The 19,607-nt window shown below is 38.7% G+C and overlaps 1 protein-coding gene across 3 annotated transcripts in view; it reads right to left on the bottom strand.

Annotated features, from left to right (window-relative positions):
- LOC148117659 (zinc finger protein 431-like) overlaps positions 1-19,607 on the bottom strand; it is a 143,714-nt gene that overhangs the window by 55,156 nt on the left and 68,951 nt on the right. For 2 of the 3 annotated variants that reach the window (XM_087902261.1, XM_087902260.1), the window contains exon 4: positions 9,849-9,942. In XM_087902261.1, the coding sequence (XP_087758387.1) occupies positions 9,849-9,942 (94 nt within the window). Of the gene's footprint in view, positions 1-9,828; positions 9,943-19,607 lie in introns of those variants that run through there. The other variant, XM_087902259.1, reaches the window with a different exon arrangement.

Below are 19,607 nucleotides of genomic sequence, written 5' to 3'. Positions count from 1 at the left end.
ATTTTATTAAATTATAAAAGTTTCCATTTCCGCCCCTCCTCCCAACACCCTCCCAGTCCCCCAATCCCTCTCCTCCTCCCTCTCCATCCCTAAGAGCAGTCAGGGTTTCCTGCCCTGTGGGAAGTTCAAGTTCCTCCCCCCTCCCTCCAGGTCCAGGAAGGTGAGTATCCAAAAAGACTGGATCCCCAAAATCAAGTATATGCAGAGGAAACAAGTCCCAGTGTCATTGTCAATGGCTTTTCAGACAGACTCCGGGCCAGCCACATTCAGAGAATCTGGTGGGATCACATCCTCGTTCAGTCCCAGTCCAACTGGCCTTGGTGAACTCTCATTAGATCAGTCCCCTTGTATCAGTGGGTGATCGCACCCCTCGCAGTCCTGAATTCCTTTTTCATGTTCTTCCTCCTTCTGCTCCTCATTTGGACCTTGGGGGACTCAGTCCGGTGCTTCAATATGGGTCTCCGTCTGTATCGAATCCATCGTCAGATGAAGGTTCCCTCTCGTCTTGCCTTCTTTGCTCACGTTCTCTTTCCTTCTGCTTCTCATTTGGACCTAGGGAGTTAAGTCCAGTGTTCCAATGTGTGTCTGTCTCTATCTCCATCCATCGCCAGATGAAGGTTCTATGGTGATAAGCAAAATATTCATCAGTATGGTTATGGGCCAAGGCCGGTTCAGGCACCCTCTTCTCTGTCCAGAGAACAATCTGGGGATCTCTCCGTGGACCTGGGATCCCATTTATAGTCAAGTCTCTTGTAAAACCTAAAATGACTCCCTTAGTTGAAATATATTCTTCCCTGATCCCATATCCATCCTTCCTCCCTCCCCCCATCCCAGTCCACTGAGCTTTCCCCATTCCTCCCCTACTCCCTTCTCTCTAACCCTCTCCCCTTCCAACAACCCTCCCATCCCCACATGCACCCGAGGTTACCTGGGACTCTTGTCTATTTCCAATATCCAGGAGGATAGTTACATGATTTTCATCAGGTTCACCTTCTTATTTAGCTTCTCTAGAATCAAGAATAATAGGCTCAAAGACCTTTAATTATGGTTAGAATCCATTTATGAGTGAATACATACCATATTCCTCTTTTTGGGTCTGGCTTACCTCACTCAGTAAAGCGTTTTCTATGTCCATCCATTTGCATGCAAAATTCAAGATGTCATTGTTATTTATCGCTGAGTAAAACTCTAATGTGTATATGTTCCACACCTTTTTTAACCATTCTTCTATTGAGGGGCACCTAGGTTGTTTCCAGGTTCTGGCTATTACAAATAGTGCTGCTATGAACATAGTTGAACAAATGCTTTTGTAGTATGTTAGGGCATCTCTTGGGTATATTCCCAAGAGTGGAATTGCTGGGTCCTGAGGGAGGTTGACTCCCAGTTTCCTGAGAAACCGCCACACTGATTTCCAGAGTGGCTGCACAAGTTTGCATTCCCACCAACAATGGATGAGTGTTCCCCTCATTCCACATCCTCTCCAGCATAGGCTATCATTGGTGTTTTTGAGTTTGGCTATTCTGACAGTTGTAAGATGATATCTCAAAGTTGTTTTGATTTGCATTTCCCTGATCGCTATGGAGGTTGAGCATGACCTGAAGTGCCTTTTGGCCATTTGAAATTCATCTGTTGTGAATTCTCTGTTCAGTTCAGTACCCCATTTTTTAATTGGGTTAATTAGAGTTTTAGTGTCTAGTTTCTTGAGGTCTTTGTATATTTTGGAGATTCAGACCTTTGTCTGATGAGGGGTTTGTGAAGATCTTCTCCCAGTCCGAAGGTAGCCCTTTTTGTCCTACTGACAGTGTCCTTTGCTTTACAGAAGCTTCTCAGTTTCAGTAGGTCCCATTTATTCATTGATTCTCTTATTGTCTGTGCTCCTGGGGTTCTGCTTAGGAAGTGGTCTCCTGTGCCTATATCTTGTAGACTACTTCCCACTTTCTCTTCTATCAGGTTCAAACTGGTCAGATTAATGTTGAGGTCTTTAATCCATTTGGACCTGAGTTTTGTGCATGGTGAGATATGGATCTATTTTCATTCTTCTACAGGTTGACATCCAGTTATGCCAGCACCATTTGTTAAAGATGCTATCCTTCTTCCATTGTATACCTTTAGCTCCCTTGTCAAAAATCAGGTGTTCATAAGTCTGTGGGTTAATACCTGGGTCTTCGATTCGATTCCATAGGTCGACTTCTCTGTTCTTATGCCAATACCAAGCTGTTTTCAATACTGTTGCTCTGTAATAGAGTTTGAAGTCAGGGATGGTAATGCCTACAGAAGTTCCTTTATTGTATAAGATTGTTTTGGCTATCCTGGGTTTTTTTGTTTTTCCATATAAACTTGATTATTTTTCTCTCAAGGTCTATAAAGAAGTTTGATGGGATTTTGATGGGGATTGCATTGAATCTATAGACTGCTTTTGGTAGAATTGCCATTTTTACTATGTTGATTCTCCCAATCCAAGAGCAGGGGAGGTCTTTCCATTTTCTGGTATCCTCCTCATTTTATTTCTTCAAGGACTTAAATTTCTTGTGAGATAGGTCTTTCACTTCCTTGGTTAGAGTTACCCCAAGATATTTTATGCTATTTGTGGCTATCATGAAAGGTGACGTTTCTCTGATTTCCCTCTCTGCTTCTTTATCCTTTGTGTACAGGAGGGCAACTGATTTTTTGGAGTTGATCTTGTATCCTGCCACATTACTAAAGGTGTTTATCAACTGTAGGAGTTCTTTGGTAGAGTTTTTGGGGTCGCTTATGTACACTATCATATCGTCTGCAAATAACGAAAGTTTAACTTCATCCTTTCCAATTCGAATCCCCTTGATCTCCTTATGTTGTCTTATTGCTATTGCTAGAACTTCAAGCACTATATTGAAGAGGTATGGAGAGAGTGGACAGCCTTGTCATGTTCCTGATTTTAGTTTAATGGCTTTGAGTTTCTCTCCGTTCAATTTGATGTTGGCTGTTGGCTTGCTATATATTGCTTTTATTATATTGAGGTATGATACTTGTATACCCAATCTCTCCAACACCTTTATCATAAAGGGGTGTTGAATTTTGTCAAATGCTTTTTCGGCATCCAATGAAATGATCATATGGTTTTTTTCTTTTAGTTTATTTATATGATGGATTACATTGATAGATTTGCGTATGTTGAACCAGCCCTGCATCTCTGGGATGAAGCCGACTTGATCATAATGGATAATTTTTCTAATGTATTCTTGGATTCAGTTTGCCAGTATTTTATTGAGTATTTTTACGTCAATGTTCATAAGTGAGATTGGTCTGTAATTCTCTTTCTTGGTTGTGTCTTTGTGTGGTTTTGGTATCAGGGTAACTGTAGCTTCATAAAAAGAGTTTGGCAATGATTCTTCTGTTTCTATATTGTGAAATACATTAAGGAATATAGGTATTAGCTCTTCCTGGAAGTTCTGGTAGAATTCTGCATTGAAAACATCTGGTCCTGGGCTTTTTTTGGTAGGGAGATTTTTGATAACAGCTTCTATTTTTTCATGGCTGACATGTCTATTTAGATTGTTTACCTGGTCTTGGTTCAACTTTGGTATATGGTACTTATCTAAAAAAATGTCCATTTCTTTTACATTTTCCAACTTTGTGGCTTATAAACATTCGTAGTAAGATCTAATGATTCTCTGAATATCCTCTGTGTCTGTGGTTATGTCTCCCTTTTCATTTCTGATCTTATTAATTTGCATGTTCTCTCCCTGCCATTTGATTAATTTGGATAGGGGTTTGTCAATCTTGTTGATTTTCTCCAAGAACCAGCTTTTTGATTCATTGATTCTTTGGATTGTTTTCTGTGTTTCTATTTTGTTGATTTCAGCCTTCAGTTTGATTATTTTCAGTCTTCTACTCCTCCTGGGTGAATCAGCTTCTTTTTTTTCTAGAGCTTTCAAGTGTTTGGACAAGCAAGCAAGTCCAATGTGTGCTTTCTCCGTTTTCTTTAATTGGGCACTTAGTGCTATGAACTTTCCTCTTAGCACTGCTTTCATAGTGTCCCATAGGTTTGAGTATGTTGTGTCTTTATTTTCATTAAATTCAAGGAAGACTTTCATTTCTTTCTTTATTTCTTCCTTGACCCAGGGGTGATTCAGTAGTTGACTGTTCAACTTCCATGAGTTTGCTGGCTTCTTGGGGGTAGCACTGTTGTTGAATTCTAACTTTTATCCATGGTAGTCTGACAAGACACAGGTGTCTACTAATTTTTTTGTATCTGTGGAAGTTTGCTTTGTTACCCAGTATGTGGTCAATTTTCGAGAAGGTTCCATGAGCTGCAGAGAAGAAGGTATATTCTTTCCTATTTGGTTGGAATGTTCTATAGATGTCTGTTAAGTCCATTTGATTCAATACCTCCAATAATTCTCTTATTTCTCTGTTAGGTTTCTGTCTGATTGACCTGTCCATTGGTGAGAGAGGAGTGTTGAAGTCTCCTACTATTAGTCTCTGTGGTTTGATGACTGCCTTGAGTTCTAGAAGTGTTTCTTTTACATAAGTAAGAGGCTTTATATTAGGGGCATAGATATTCAGGATTGAGACTTCCTCCTGATGAGTTGTTCCTGTTATGAGTATAAAATGTCCAAATCCATCTCTTCTGATTGATATTAGTTTGAAGTCAATTTTGTTGGAAATTAGAAAGGCCACACCTGCTTGTTTTTTAGGTCCATTTGCTTGAAATACCTTTTCCCAACCCTTTACTCTGAGTAGATGTCTGTCTTTGTGGTGGAGTTGGGTTTCTTATAAACAGCAGAATGTTGGATCCTGTTTTCGTATCCAATCTCTTAGTCTGTGTCTTTTTATAGGTGAATTGAGTCCATTAATATTAAGTGATATTAATGACCAGTGGTTGTTGACTCCGGTTATTATTATTTTTTGTTTGTTTGTTTAATAGAGTTTGTATATGTCCCTTCTTTGAGTTAAGCTCGTGCAGGGTTGCTAGATGTCTGAGTTATTGTAGGCAGTGTTGGCAATGTTGGATTCCTTGGGTTGCGATTTTCCTTCTATTACTTTCTGTAAGGCTGGGTTTGTGGCTACGAATTGTTTAAATTTGTTCTTATCCTGGAATATTTTGTTTTCTCCATTGATAGTGAATGATAGCTTGGCTGGGTATAGTAGTCTGGGTTTGCATCCATGGTCTCTTAGTTTCTGCAGTACCTCTATCCAGGACCTTCTGGCTTTCATGGTTTCCATAGAGAAGTCCGGTGTAAGTCTGATAGGTTTATCTTTATAAGTTACTTGACCTTTTTCCTTTGCAGCTCTTAATATTCTTTCTTTAATCTGTATGTTTTGTGTTTTGATTATTATATGGCGAGGGGATTTTTTTTTGATCAAGTCTATTCGGTGTTCTGTATGCTTCTTGAACTTTCATAGGAATATCATTCTTTAGGTTGGGAAAGTTTTCTTCTATAATTTTGTTGAATATATTTTCTGGGCCTTTGATCTGCAATTCTTCTCCTTCTTCAATCCCTATTATTCTTAGATTTGGTTTTTTAATTGTGTCCCAGATTTCTTGAATGTTTTGTGATGAGAATTTGTTGGATTTGCTGTTTTCTTTGATCAGAGTATTTATTTTCTCTATGGTATCTTCAGACTCTGAGATTCATTCTTCCATCTCTTGCATCCTATTGGTTATGCTTGATTCTGTAGTCTCTGTTTGTTTACCTAGATTTTCCATATCCAGCCGGCCCTCGTTTTGTGTTTTCTTCATTGCCTCCATTTCAGTTTTCAATTCTTGAACTGTTCCCATTACCTGTTTGATTGTTTTTTCTTGGTTTCCCAGTGTATCATTCATGGATTTACTCATTTCTTCGAACTTTTTGTTATACTTCTCATCCATTTCTTTACTCATTTCTTCAACCTTTTTATTGTACTTCTCATCCAGTTCTTTAAGAGAGTTATTCATATCCTGTTTAAGGGACTCTATTGCTTTCATAATGGCACTTTTTTCCACTTCTTCTGAATTAAGAAGTTCAAGTCCTTCTATTGTAGGATCGTTGGGATCTGGTGTTTTCATGTTGTTTTTTAGATTGTTGGAGGAGTTCTTGCCTTGGCGTCTGCCCATCTCTTCCTTCAAATGCTCTCTATTGGATCATCTGGTACCGGGTTAGGTTCCCTTGAAGGGCAGGGACTTCACTGACAGAAGGCCTACCTTTCCTCAGGCAGTCTATTGAAACACAGGCACTCCCTCCTGCCGGGTTGCACTCACAGCCCAGGCCCAGTGTGCAAGGGAGCTGCTCTGGGGAGATCTTGTGGCCCCAGGGGGAAGGGGGAAGAGAGGAAGGTGTACCTGGATAAAGGCTGGGATGGGATTCAGGAGAACTCAGCAGGGTGGAGCCACTACTGCAGGGTGACCAGAAAGTCGAGGGGGTCAGGGAAAGTCTGAATTCCTCCTTGCAGAAGCCCCCTGGCCAGGAGCAAACTCACCCCTCCTCCAATGGATGTCTGCTAGAAGTTCACTGCTTCTTGCTGGCCAGGAATGTGGCTGAGCTGACACAGGGCCCGCCTGTCCTCAGGCAGGCTATCAAAGCACAGGAACTGCCCCTGCCGGGCTGTGCCCACAGCCCAGGCCCAGTGTGCAAGGGAGCTGCTCTGGGGAGATCTTGTGGCCCCAGGGGGAAGGGGGAAGAGAGGAAGGTGTCTTGCTGAAGTTTTTAAATGCATTTTTTTCTGTTTTTGAGCATGAACCAATAGTGACTGGGTTCAGAATGTACTTGAATGAACTAACAACCTCTCAGAAAAGATCATGTATTTGAACAAGTTTCTCTTCTTAGTGGTATTCTTTCAATTTCCTGTGAATCTTTGGTAGGAGAAGCCTTGCTAGATAAAATTCCTCATTGTATGTGATCAGTTTCAATCCTTCAAGTAATTTCCTGTAATTTATATCCCCTGTGTTGTGCTTGACATTAATCAGCCAACTTGCTACTTATACTGAAATGCTTTTTCCTTCACTATAGGTTTGTTCTCTAAATCACATAAGATGTAGCAGAAACAGTTGCTATTTAGTGCTAAGGGGTTTGGTAACCTGCTGTATTAATTGTTTTGTGGGCTTATCTAAGTAGTCCTTGCTGTGTGGCTCCAAATTCCTCAAGGAAGTGGGAGACATCATTTCTGTCTCTATTTGCTTTTATGTTGTTGTATGATGTCCCTGGAATGTAGCATTTTTTCATGTCAAGTATAAGCTGCTGTGCTTTGCTTCATGCTTATCTTGAATTTAAAAATTTGACAGAGGGTGTCACTCTGATTTCCAGGGTGCCATGTATTCATGACATTAATACTGCTTGAGTATTCTGAGTCATTAATTGCAGTTGCATGAAATTCTTCCTGCTTGTTAGGCTTGCTTAGATTTTTTAAAATGAGTATGACTATTTTATATGTCTGCATGGATGTGCGCCAAATGGGTACCTGGTCATCAGAGTGATCAAAGGGTCTCATAAATCCTGACCATGGAAAAATGGAAAGTTGTGATACCATGTAAGTACTGGCAAATGTGTTCACCTCCATGCAATACTAGCAAGAGTTCTGTATTATTCTTCCCTCTCTCTAGCTATGTGTTGGTTATTCATGACCAACGTTTATATTTCTATTGTTTTCATCTGTTCATCTGTAACTTTTTTTAAACAGACAGTTCTTTTTTCTACAGAATATTCCTGGTATTGCAGTTTATATTAGAGGACTTTAGGGATCTGAAAGATGAATACAGACCTGGAGTGAGAACAACCGTTTGTAGGAACTTCAGCAAAAACCTTTCAGTTTTTCTGTCCCATTGTTTGTTACATTGAGATTTGCAATGGAGACAGGGTCTTAATGTGTACAGCCACCTCTCCTGGACCTGATTGCATAGACTTGACTGACATTCAACTCAGAGACAAATATACCCACCTCTGTTTTGTGAGTGTTGTGGTTAAAGGCACAATACATCAATACACACAGCTTGTTCATCTTTTTTTCCTTTCTCAGTCAGTCATTTTTCAGACACTTTTCTCATGCACACTATGTATTGTTGATCTTTTTCCTTGTCTCTCCCTGTTAACAGACATTGCTCTTATGAGGCAAAATCGCATTCAAAGTGTAGAGGAATGACAGAATTTACTCTCCTTTTCCATTTTCTTCTAAAGTGACTACCTATGTCATGGAATAAGAATGAGGGACACCAGAATCATACAACTATACTGTCAAAGAAGAATGCATTTCCAATGCATGCTTACATTGTACAAATGTATGGTATATTTTAGAAGGCAGTGACCTATGATGATGTCCTTATCAACTTCACTCAGGAAGAGCGGGATTTGCTGAATCCTTCCCAGAAGAATCTCTACAAAGATGTGATGCTGGAGACCTACAGGAACTATAGTTAAAAATGAATTTACTTCATATTTAAAAATAGGGAGACAACTTTTTTTTGGTTTATGATGTTGTTCTGTAATTTGATTTAGAAAGAAGAATGAAGTGAATAATGCGGTCATAGTTCTTATGTTCACTTCAGATAATAAGCTAAATGTTGCATAATGTTAAATAATATAACATACATATTCTGGTCCTGTATTTTAGGATGCATTTGGGAAGACCATAACACTGAAGAACATTGGCAAGGTTCTAGAAGGCATGCAAGGTAATTTTCTTGTGCAAGTTGATAACAGTGTGCCTCTGATGAGTTTCTAATGTGTCCTGGAACATTAGTGAAAAGCAACAGTGTAAATAAGCACAGCTTTAAGTGCATTGATGGTTATTAAATTCTCACAAATCCATATACCTAAATTCCATGTATATGAATTGCATTTTCAAGACAGTCACTTAAGAAAAAGTCAAGGAAGCAATGCCTAAACAGATATTACCATTTGAGTTATAGCACCATGACAGCTATATTATAGATCTGCCAGTCATTTATTTCTTGCTTCTCATGATGCAAAATGTATACACATTTCAGTGATGATAGGTATATCTGCAAAACTTTCTCCTAAATCAACAGCCCATGGTAAATCTTATATTATTCATATACTTTTTGGGATTGTGCTAAGTTTAGTTAAAGCAGCATTAGAGTCAAGGGTCAAGGGGCAGTTGTTGTGGAGAAACCTTAATATCTATACCTCAATTCTGCGAGGAACAGCAAGTCAAATCATAAGAATTCAATGTGGAAATATTTCATTCACAGTTATTCCTTACTATATGTATCATGTGACTCTTGATGCAAGCATATGAGCAAAGGGATATGGAAAGATTTCACACACCTCTTATTTATGAACAATTAGAAGATAACCAGTAGTTCCCATGTAGAGTATACTTGCTGAATTTGATTCAAGAATACAAGTAACTGGTTTTCTACCATCACAATTAATACATCAAAAAACTCACATTACAAAAAATCCCCATGATTTGTGCAAATTCATCTGTGTCTCTTAGTTCACTTAGCAAGTGTAATATGATTCACAGTATAGTATAATTTATCAATGCAGTAAAAATGGTAAAGCTCTCAGTGTATCCAGTTCTCTTCAAAATTGTGCAAAATGTCATATAAAAATGTTTCTGTAAAGGTGAAAAGGTAAACCATGAAACAAAGAGATTTACAATCACACATATTTTTCCAGATGCAAAATGACCCCTAATGAAAGAATGAAACATTATTTTAAACAAAGTTATAAAATCTTAATAATTGATTTCTCTTTACAATTGGAACAAATTATGAAATTAATTCATATAGATATGACATTCAACTGTGTATTGAATATGGTAAAGCTTTTACATGTGCCAATTATCCTTGCAGGATTGAAAGAAATCTAACTGGAGAGAAACATTCAGTATATATTCACTCTGCAAAAGCCTGGTCTTATGACACTCACCTTCTTAGGAATGGATATGCACATTTTGGAGAACAACAATATGAAATTAAGCAATGGGGAAAAGTCTTTGCTTATCACAGTGATCTTCAAATGCCTAAAAGAAAACACAGTGGACAGAAACCCTGTGAATACAGTCAAGGTGATAAAGACATTTTTCTTTATGAGACTCATCAAATTTATAAAAGAACACATATTGGAGGGATACTGTATGAATATAATCTTTGTGGTAGAGTCTTTGCTGATCACAGTAGTCTATGAAACCACAAAAGAACACTTGCTGGAGAGAAAACCTATGAATGTAATCAGTGTGGTCTTTGCCAGGCACAGTTATCTTCAAAGACATAAAAGATCACATACTGGAGAGAAACCCTATGAATGTAATCAGTGTGGTAAGGCCTTTGCCCAACATATTCATCTTCAAAATCATAAAAGAACACATACTGGAGAGAAACCCTGTCAATGTAACTAGTGTGGTAAGGTCTTTGTCAGGCACAATTATCTTCAAAGACATTAAAGATCACATACTGGAGAGAAACCCTATGAATGTCATCAGTGTGGTAAGGCATTTGTTTGAAAAAGTAGTCTTCAAAAGCATAAAAGAACACATACTGGTGAGAAGCCCTATTAATGTAATCAGTGTGGTAAGGCCTTTGCCCAACATAGTCATCTTCAAAATCATAAAAGAACACATACTGTATTACATAGGGTTCTATGAATGTAATCAGTGTGGTAAGACCTTTGCATATCACAATAGTCTTAAAAGGCATAAAAGAACACTTGCTTGAGAGGACCAGTATGAATAAAATTAGTGTGGTAAAGTCTTTTCATATCTTATTCATCTCCAAATGCATTAAAGAATTCATACTGTAGAGAAACTCGTGAATGTAATCTGTGTGCTAGATTCTTTGTCTCAATAATCTCCAAATACATAAAATAAACCATCTTGGAGAGAAACTGCATATATTTAATAAGTGTAGTCTTCAAAAACATGTGAAAAGTCATACTGTAGTGAAACTCTTAAATGAATTCAGTGTGGTAACATTTTATACAGGAGTAAAACATTTTGTGTGCAATCAATTTGATAAAGGTTTTCCATAATACAGAATTCTTTGGGTACCTGAAGGAGATACTGAGAGCTTCTTATTTTGAATTATTTTTTAAGATCTTAAGCCATCACCCTTATAGTCAATTAATCAAAAGTATTTACTCTGTAGAAAAAAATTATAGTGTAAACAATCCATTCAAGAATTATGATACCTGCTTTTATTTTGTTTGCACTAGCAAACTAATGGACAAACCTAATTTAAGAATTTATGAAGTCCTATGAGTAAGAGAGAGAGCAAATCAATGAATCACAACCTGTTCCTCAAATGAGATCCAAAGGAATACACCTTGTCCCTGAATCCAGAACTAGTGAACAAAACAACATAGCCCTAAAAACAGAGACAAAAGGTTATAAAATGCCAGTGATAGAAACCCACTTTGGTTCTCAAACAAGAGCCCAAGGAAAAAACTCTACCATTGTATCTGTGAGCACAAAATCAACCAATCCCTGAGCACAAAAGCCACTCTATCTCTGATCATGTTCAAGCTCAGGGATTGAAATCCAACCGGTTCCCACCTTCAAAATCTCCTTAGAAGTACTCTAGCATTATAAAGTCCTATATAAGCTGTATGGTCATTGAGTAGGCCTCTGCCCCTTTCCAGCCTTGCACATGATGTCACAATCCTGGATTCTTCCCTACCAAATAAATCTCTTGACTGAGATTTTTGAAGACCTTCTTTCACTGGAGTGGATCAGAAAATCCCTAGTGGAGTTGAAACAAGATACAATTGATACCTCTGCTCAGATATTCAGCCAAGAAGAGCACAGAAGCAGTGGACACCTCTTATGGGATCATCACTTAGGAGAGTGGAGCAAATGTATGGAATAAGTAATAAAGGTGTAAATATTTATGGATGTGTACTGGATGTGTATTTTCATTTATCTGCTATAGATATTATAAAGTAGGCTAATCAGCAATCAGTTGTGTATATCATACCATAGCTTGACGTTCTATAGGGATCAAGGTTAAGTTTCTAGCCTTGCACAAAACAGTCCTTTTCACTGAGCCATATGACTGTATTTAAAGTAATATTACATGAGTAAATTATTGTCTTCTGATGTGAGAGTTCCCTTTGTATGCCCGCCAGTGGGATATGAACAGGTGATCCCTGTAAAACCTAGCGATGGAAAAGAAATGGAGGGGCAAGAGACATGAAAAATGAAGGCAAGACTGGATTTCTCATCAAACCATCGAGTTTATTATTTTCTCAGAAGCTGTTATATAGCAAACGGGCAAGGGGGCGGGGAGGTTTATCAGGTCTGCTGGAATTCAGGCCTGGAGACATCCCTAGCTGATAAGTAAATACTGACTTCTTTTGGAATCTAAAGTGATTTTCTTGACCTAAGGTCTCATTTGTCATCCTGATGACCTCCAACTCTTCATACTACTTAGTGATAGTATCACAGGCACATGCCACTGCACCAAGTTAGTCAAGTGTCCTTGGTGGTTCACAGAAAGCATTTTTGTAGATTACTTCATATAACAATTGAACCCATAACGTTTCAGTTTCCTTCATTCTATGGGTACTTATTGAGTTCTTACTCTGTGTCATCTTCAATGACAACTGAATCAATTTGAAGCCATGTGTTTACCATCTCCATAACAAATGGTTGAATGCATGCCACAAGAGATTACTGCTTGCTTAACTTCTTTTAAATCTTTTATACGTATGTTTCCATTTGCATTCTTTGTATCCATTTTGGTATTGAGTATTTGCTGACTTTTCAGAGGCAATAACAGGATAAGTAGTCAAAACACTTGGGGAGTCATTTCTGACTCTGAGAATTACTGGTGATGCTAAATCCTCTGCCTGTATATCCTCTCTTTGTTCTGATAAGTTCCTCAGTCTTTTTAACATTGTTTTTTTTAAAAAAATATTTCTTATGATTTATTTAACTTTATTTTATGTGCATTGGTGCAAAGGTGTCAGACCTCCTGGAATTGGATCTTCAGACAGTTGTGAGCTGCCACGTGGGTGCTGGGAATTGAACCCGGGTCCATCTAGAAGGGCAGTCAGTGCTCTTAACCACTGAGCCATCTCTCCGGCCCCTAACATTGTCTTTTATATAGCCTGCATTTTTTGACCTGTGAATAATTTTAATGATTTCATCGAATCAATTAATTTCTGGTTCTTGTTCTGCATGTGTGATTCCAAGATTTTAAAATTTTTCAATTAGTGATATCTTCTCATCCTTAAATAGGTGGTATGTAGATTACCTTCCTGAAGGGATGTTTTATCTGCTAGATTATCATGACATTATAACAGAATTTGATTGTCATTTCAACAGTATGAAACCTTTCGGTTAATCTCTCAGTACCTTTTGGAAGGTTTCATAACACATGTGCCATGGATTGAATTTTCCCTCTCAAATTAAAGTCTTCACCTTCAATTGTATGAATCCTTTCAGCTAAAGTCTGTATTCTTTCTAAAGGTTTCACATTCTTGACCACATTACCGAACCATTTCTTTAAGAATATAATAAGAAAATCAAAACTATTAGCCACTATGATCACAAAAATATATGTAGAGGGTAGCTCATGTAGCCCTTGTAGAATTTCATCCATAGTAGAAAAAATGTTAAATTCATGCGTGCAGATATTGTCTGTCATTACTTTGAAGTTGGTTTACAATTTTCAAATTTATTTATTTATTAATCAAATTAACTTACCTCCATTATAACTTACAGAAAATTCTTATAGGTGTAATAATCTTGATTGACCAGCAGGTGTCAAATTTGCAGCAAGAAAGAAGATCCTAGATCAGTACCTGAACTGCCTGAGACTTAGAAATACTAATAAAGTTAGTTACTTACTTAAGAACAGTACATCCTCACACAGAGTTTAGAATTGTGCATAATATCAAGGAAAACAGAACTTGCAGGTAGTTATAAGCTGCGAGGTTACTGGCTGAAACTCAGGCTATGGATTAGAAGATCCAAACTGGGAATGTAAGCTGAAGCAGCCCCTGGTTTGAGAGTCTCAGCTCAGCCTGATCAGAACAGGACTGGCAGAAGCTAGAGAAGTCACAGAGGACTTCCAGCAAAAATCCATAGGCAGGAGAAGTCAGCTGCTTAGTAGGGAAGACCAAGTCACATGGGCATGGGTGCCAGGAAACTCTCAATTTGCCACATAGCAGGTCAGCCAAATGGTGCACAACTGTGTATCAAAGAGATAGTTTATTTGCAGAGGGGTACTTCAGCTGCATGTGATGGGAGAAGACTGCATTAGGGTTCTGGACAGGACCCAGCAATGGCTTGGACTCTGGTCACTTGGTCACCAATTTGTGATTGTACAAAGAGTTCCTCACCAGTCTAGAATAGAGTATAACAAAGGTTTATTAATCTGTGAATGAACTCACAGAAAGAGTAGTAATCCACAGTACTCTGTCAGCATTGGGAACTAGAAATGAATCTAGCAGCCAAGAGGCCTGAAAATGCTTTTCATCTGCATTTATGGTACATGACACTATGCCCAAGGTTGGCTGCTGTCTAAAAGGCTATTGGCTGAAGGAGTTCCCACAACACAAGCTACCCCTGGCACACTTGTTTTTGTACCACAGTGGATGGTGATAACATTTCTACCCAGTCAAGAATCTCCTGAATCTCAGTCTTCCCTCTTGCTCACCCACTTATATGATGCCAAATAGTATAGGTTAATCACATATATTTTCATCAACTCTGTCAATATTTCCTACTTTTCTTTCCAACCATCTGCCTCTGTCTTCTCACATTGCTGGACTTGAATGACCAGCTTTATTACTTCTGCCCTACCAGATCCCATCTACTCTGTAGCAAGATTTCCCCTGACTTCTTTAAAACAATACCATGATTTCTTTGGTGCAATCTTATATTTCTTTAGAAATATCTAACAGTATTAAAAAGGAGAAGAGAAGAGTAGTTTTCTTTGTGCAGAGTGGAAGCAACTGTTAGCATCTCACCACAATTTTCCAGAATTTTCTACAGACTTAATCATTTGGGAGAAATAATTTATAAAATTAGATTAGGACAGAAGTAAATGCAATGTTTGATGATCTGCCCTTTTCCCCCGCCCACTGATTATGTCATCATATTATCCTATAATCCAATATTTCTTTTAAAATATTTTCTTACGTCTGTTGAAAATCATCATTGAATGACAGAGAAAGTTATTTAAACATTCTTTTCAAATTGCACGTCAAATTTTCATTACTTTTTGTAATATGGATTGACATATTAAATATATGTACAATAAATAATGCTTGCACATATTAATCATTAATGGAACCATATTTTCATTTTTTCTATGTGTGTGTGTGCACATGCATGTGTGTGTATCTGAATGTATTTCATGTATTCCAGACTGATCTCATCCTTACTTTGTGCTTGTGGAATTTCTTTAACTTCTAATCTCTCCACCTTTGTCTCCTAAGTACGAGAATCATAGGTATGCACCAACATGCTACATGTGCCCTTTATTTGTTCTTAAACTAGATTTCTAGTGATGGCAGGGAAGGATTAAAAGACCTGACATGCTAAGGTCTTCTATTCATATCCCAATTACAGTATAAGATGTTTATATTGATTTATTACTCCTCCCACTTCTTAGTTAACAATAGGCACATGATCAAGAAAAGAAGATTCACTAAGTGTGTAAGGGTAGATGGTATAATATCAGAGACTAAATAAAAATAGCATCGCCAGACTGCTGCCAGCGCCGAATCATGCATGCACGAGCAGTGGTAATTTCCCCTCGGGACTCTGTGTATCAACTACAGTGGGGGACATATAGTCCAGCATTGCTACAAATCCTTTGGGAGAACTCTACTTAGGAACCACCACTTGGGTAAAATTAAATCCTTAGCTATACAACAGAAAACTATTTTCAGCAGAATTCAAAGGCTTAGAGGAAAAAAGTGTGCATAACTAAGATAGATACTGAATAGTGAGAAACACTGTACTTAGGTGTCCTTACAATAGAGACAAAAATATTTGTCACATAGTTTAATGGATGTAATTCATACTTGGGTATAGTGGTATATGCCTTTAATCCCAGCAGTTTGAGGCATCTGTCTCTGGTGGCAGCTACATGAATTCTCCTCTGACACCGTCTAAACTTTCTATATATTAATTCATTAACCAATAAAAGCAACAATATATAGAAGGACTTCCCACAAAGACAGGCAGACACTAATCTATATAGTTCCAGACTAGCAAAGGGCTACATAAGATTTTGTCTTAAAAAAACAAGAAATAAAATCAAATAATGTAATTCATAAAACTTAAAGATTTAGTACAAATTGAAAGTAGAAGAAATTAAATTTAAAAGCTATTTACTTTATTTTATGTATATTAATATTTGCCTGCTTATCTATATGTGCACCATATTTTTTTAAACTTTTTTTCCGATTATTGATAGCAATCTAGTATCGATCTAGTATCGATTTAGCATCGATTGCTGAACAGAGCACTAAACGGGACTCAAACCCGGGTCCTCTGCCAGAGTGTTAGGCGCTCTTAGCCACTGAGCCATGGCTCAAGCTGCTGGGTATGTGCACCATATGTATGCAGTGTCCATGGAGGCCAAAAGAGGGCTTTGGGTCACCTGGATCTATGTTGTGATCTGCTATGTGGGTGTGAATCCTCTGCAGAACAGTAAATGCTCTTAACTGCTGAGTCATCCTTCCAGGTTTTATTCCTCATCCTCAAGTATTTCCTTTATAAATGAAATTGTAAGGTATATTATTTAGATCTAGAGGTGAGTATGGTATGCTAGCACAGTTAAATGCAATACATAGACATTCTGGCCCTAATTAAAGAGAGTTGTTGTTTATTTTGTGGTTAGGTTGTTACTCATTTATTTTCCCCCCTGCAACAGGGTTTTTCTGTGTAACCACTCTGGCTGTCCTGAAACTTTCTTTGGAGACCAGTCTGGCCTCAAACTCATAGAGGGCCTCCTGCCTCTCCCTCCTAATGTGGGGATTGGAGGAAAACAACCCTATTGCCCATCTTGAGTTCTTGATCATTTTGAAATTTTTCTTTGAGATATCTTTAGAATGATCCATACCACATCTGCAGAAAATCCGTGTTTTATCACTTGTGTTGAAGTTTCTTGGTTCTTAGGGAGGAAAATATACCAACTAGACCCCAGGGGGAGCAGCTTCTAGTCTTTGCTCTGCTCCTTTATTTCCTTGCTCTTTCTAGCTTGCCTCTCTGAGAGTCCCCGTGGACAGGACAGACCCAAAAGGGCAGACAGAGTCCTTTTGAGGAGCTGTGGTGGCCTGGAGTCAGCTAGCAGGAGTGCCACACTGATGTTTTGCATTCAAAACACGGACTGCACCTCAAGCAGCTTCTGTCCCAAGCAGCAATTGCAACTCCACATTTACGAGCAGCAGTTTGTCCTATGGGATACAGCAATGAAGGAATTCTGTTCCCATAGGCACTGGCCTCAGACTCACAGAGATATGAGATAGGGAATCCTAACAAGAGACTCAGAAAATCTATATCTAAATCTCTATCCTTCTATGGAAGTCGGGATTTAAATATTTAGGTAAATTCCTGCTAGCTCAGAGAGGTTGAATAGTGAGATCCTAATGTGTTCTTATTGCTTGCATTTATGAAAAAAGGTGTGTCCTTCTACTCAGCCTTCACTTAAAAACTCTCACTTCACTTAGTTTCTCCCTACATATTCCTATCAGATGGTTGCTGAGGTAGCCAGTTGCCCAAAGGCTAATTTTATTTATTCAAACAATGTAAAACCTGTTTGCATCATTAAAAAAAGGTTCAAAAAATGTAACACAACTTTACACAGTGAAAATAATATTCCACAACAGCAGACCACTGCTGGAGGTCAGACCTCACTCACTATGGTGTGAATGACATGTAAATAGAGATTGCACTTTTGTTCTTGAATACACAGAGCTGAATAACCACACAAAACTATATTAATTACACTAATTTGTCAACAGCTCAGGCATATTGCTATATAGTTTTTACATCTTAAATTAACGCATTTCTGTTATTTTATATTTTACTGTGAGGCTCGTGGTTTGTTACCTCATATCATGACTCTCGGTGGCTACATGACATCTGCATGGCTCTGCCTACTTTCTGCCTCCAATCAATTTAGTTTTCCAAACTTGCTATATTCTGCCCTGCCATAATCCAAAGAAGATTTTTTATTAAACAATGGTAATAAAACATATTCCTACCATACAGAAGGGAATCCCAAATCAATCATGCCTACAATTGAGGCTTGTGTGCATGGGGAGTGCATATCCTCAGTGTCTCTGAAGCTCCACCTGCTCATAAGCTCTCAGAAAGGGACCCTGGAGGGAGGTTGGGCAGCCACCCAGGATAGATGCAGAGAGCACAATGATAACATGATGACAGCTAGAGCAAGCCCCCCTCAGATGAATCAGGAATACTGAAAGATGCAGTTGTTGTTGGGTGGGGTTGGGCAGGAACCCCAGCTTAATGTTGTTCAGGGTGTTTGCTGTCCTATGACCAGACAGGTCTGGGTTCTTGTGCTTTTTAACAGACCCAACTTCAACTTCTGCTGACATCTCCCAGAGGTCTAAGTCTTGCTTAAACTGTAAGAAATTTATCCAGCTCTGTTCATGTTTGGGGAGAACATCATGCTATCATGAATGTCCCTACATATTCATGCTCATAAATGTACTACATAAAGGTATTCAAGTTCTGGAATTGAGCCAGACTAGATACTTGAAGAGTAGGATTTGTGCCCCCTGCTCTTGCTATACTATTAGAAACCAAAAGGTAGAATAAAGACAGCAAACTCCACTGGATCAGATACAGGGGAGTAACCACTGAGTGAGTGAGCCAGAGCCAGAGATCACTGAGTGTCGAGACATAAATCTGGGACTTTCAAGGGAGTATACCTAAGCCAGGAACCCCACAGGTCTGGGCATGAGTCTAGGACCCCCAAGGAAATAGGCCTGAGCCAAGACCTCTGCCAGTCTGGGCATGAATCTGGGGCCTCCAATGAGTAGACAGGAAACAGATCTCTCTGGGGCTGAGCATGAGTCTGGTACCTCAGAGGGAAAAATCCTGACCCAGGACCTCTGTGAGTTCAGAAATTGGTCTGGGACTTCAAAGGGAATAGACAGGAAACTGAAACTTCTGCAGGTGCAAGCATGAATCTGGGATGTCTTAGGGAGTAAGCCAGAGCCAAGTCTTCTGCGGTTCTGGGCACACATGAGCCTGGGAACTCTGAGGTAATAGACTGGAGCCAAAGACCTTTGCAGGACCCACTCTAGGTCAGGGACTTCTGCAAAAGGGGATGCAGACCCGAATTTACAGAAACAGGTTAAAGCTGGTAACCTAAGCCAAAGTAGTCCTGAGACAACAAACTCCAAGGGAGCAGAGCAAAGCCCAGGAATGCTGAGCTATCTCCAGGAACACAGGGTAACCCATGGGGTAACTAGAACTGTGGTACTGACTGTACCATGAGCAACAACCATTTGAGCTTTGGATTCAAGGGCACCTAGAAGATTAATCAACTGAATCTCAGACAGCCCAAACCACACCTATTAGAGAAATAAAAGAGTAGAAGAGATAAGAACACAAGCAACACCACAAATAGCAATAAACACCAAGAAAACCTAAAGAACAGCAAGACTTGAACAACCAAATATAGATGAAGCAGAAGAAAATGA

This window comes from Myodes glareolus, chromosome 27, assembly GCF_982192425.1.
Source record: "Myodes glareolus chromosome 27, mMyoGla1.1, whole genome shotgun sequence".
In the NCBI taxonomy this organism is placed as follows: Eukaryota; Metazoa; Chordata; class Mammalia; order Rodentia; family Cricetidae; genus Myodes; species Myodes glareolus.
Note: the sequence above shows the minus strand (reverse complement) of the source record. Positions and strands in the feature narration are given on the sequence as shown.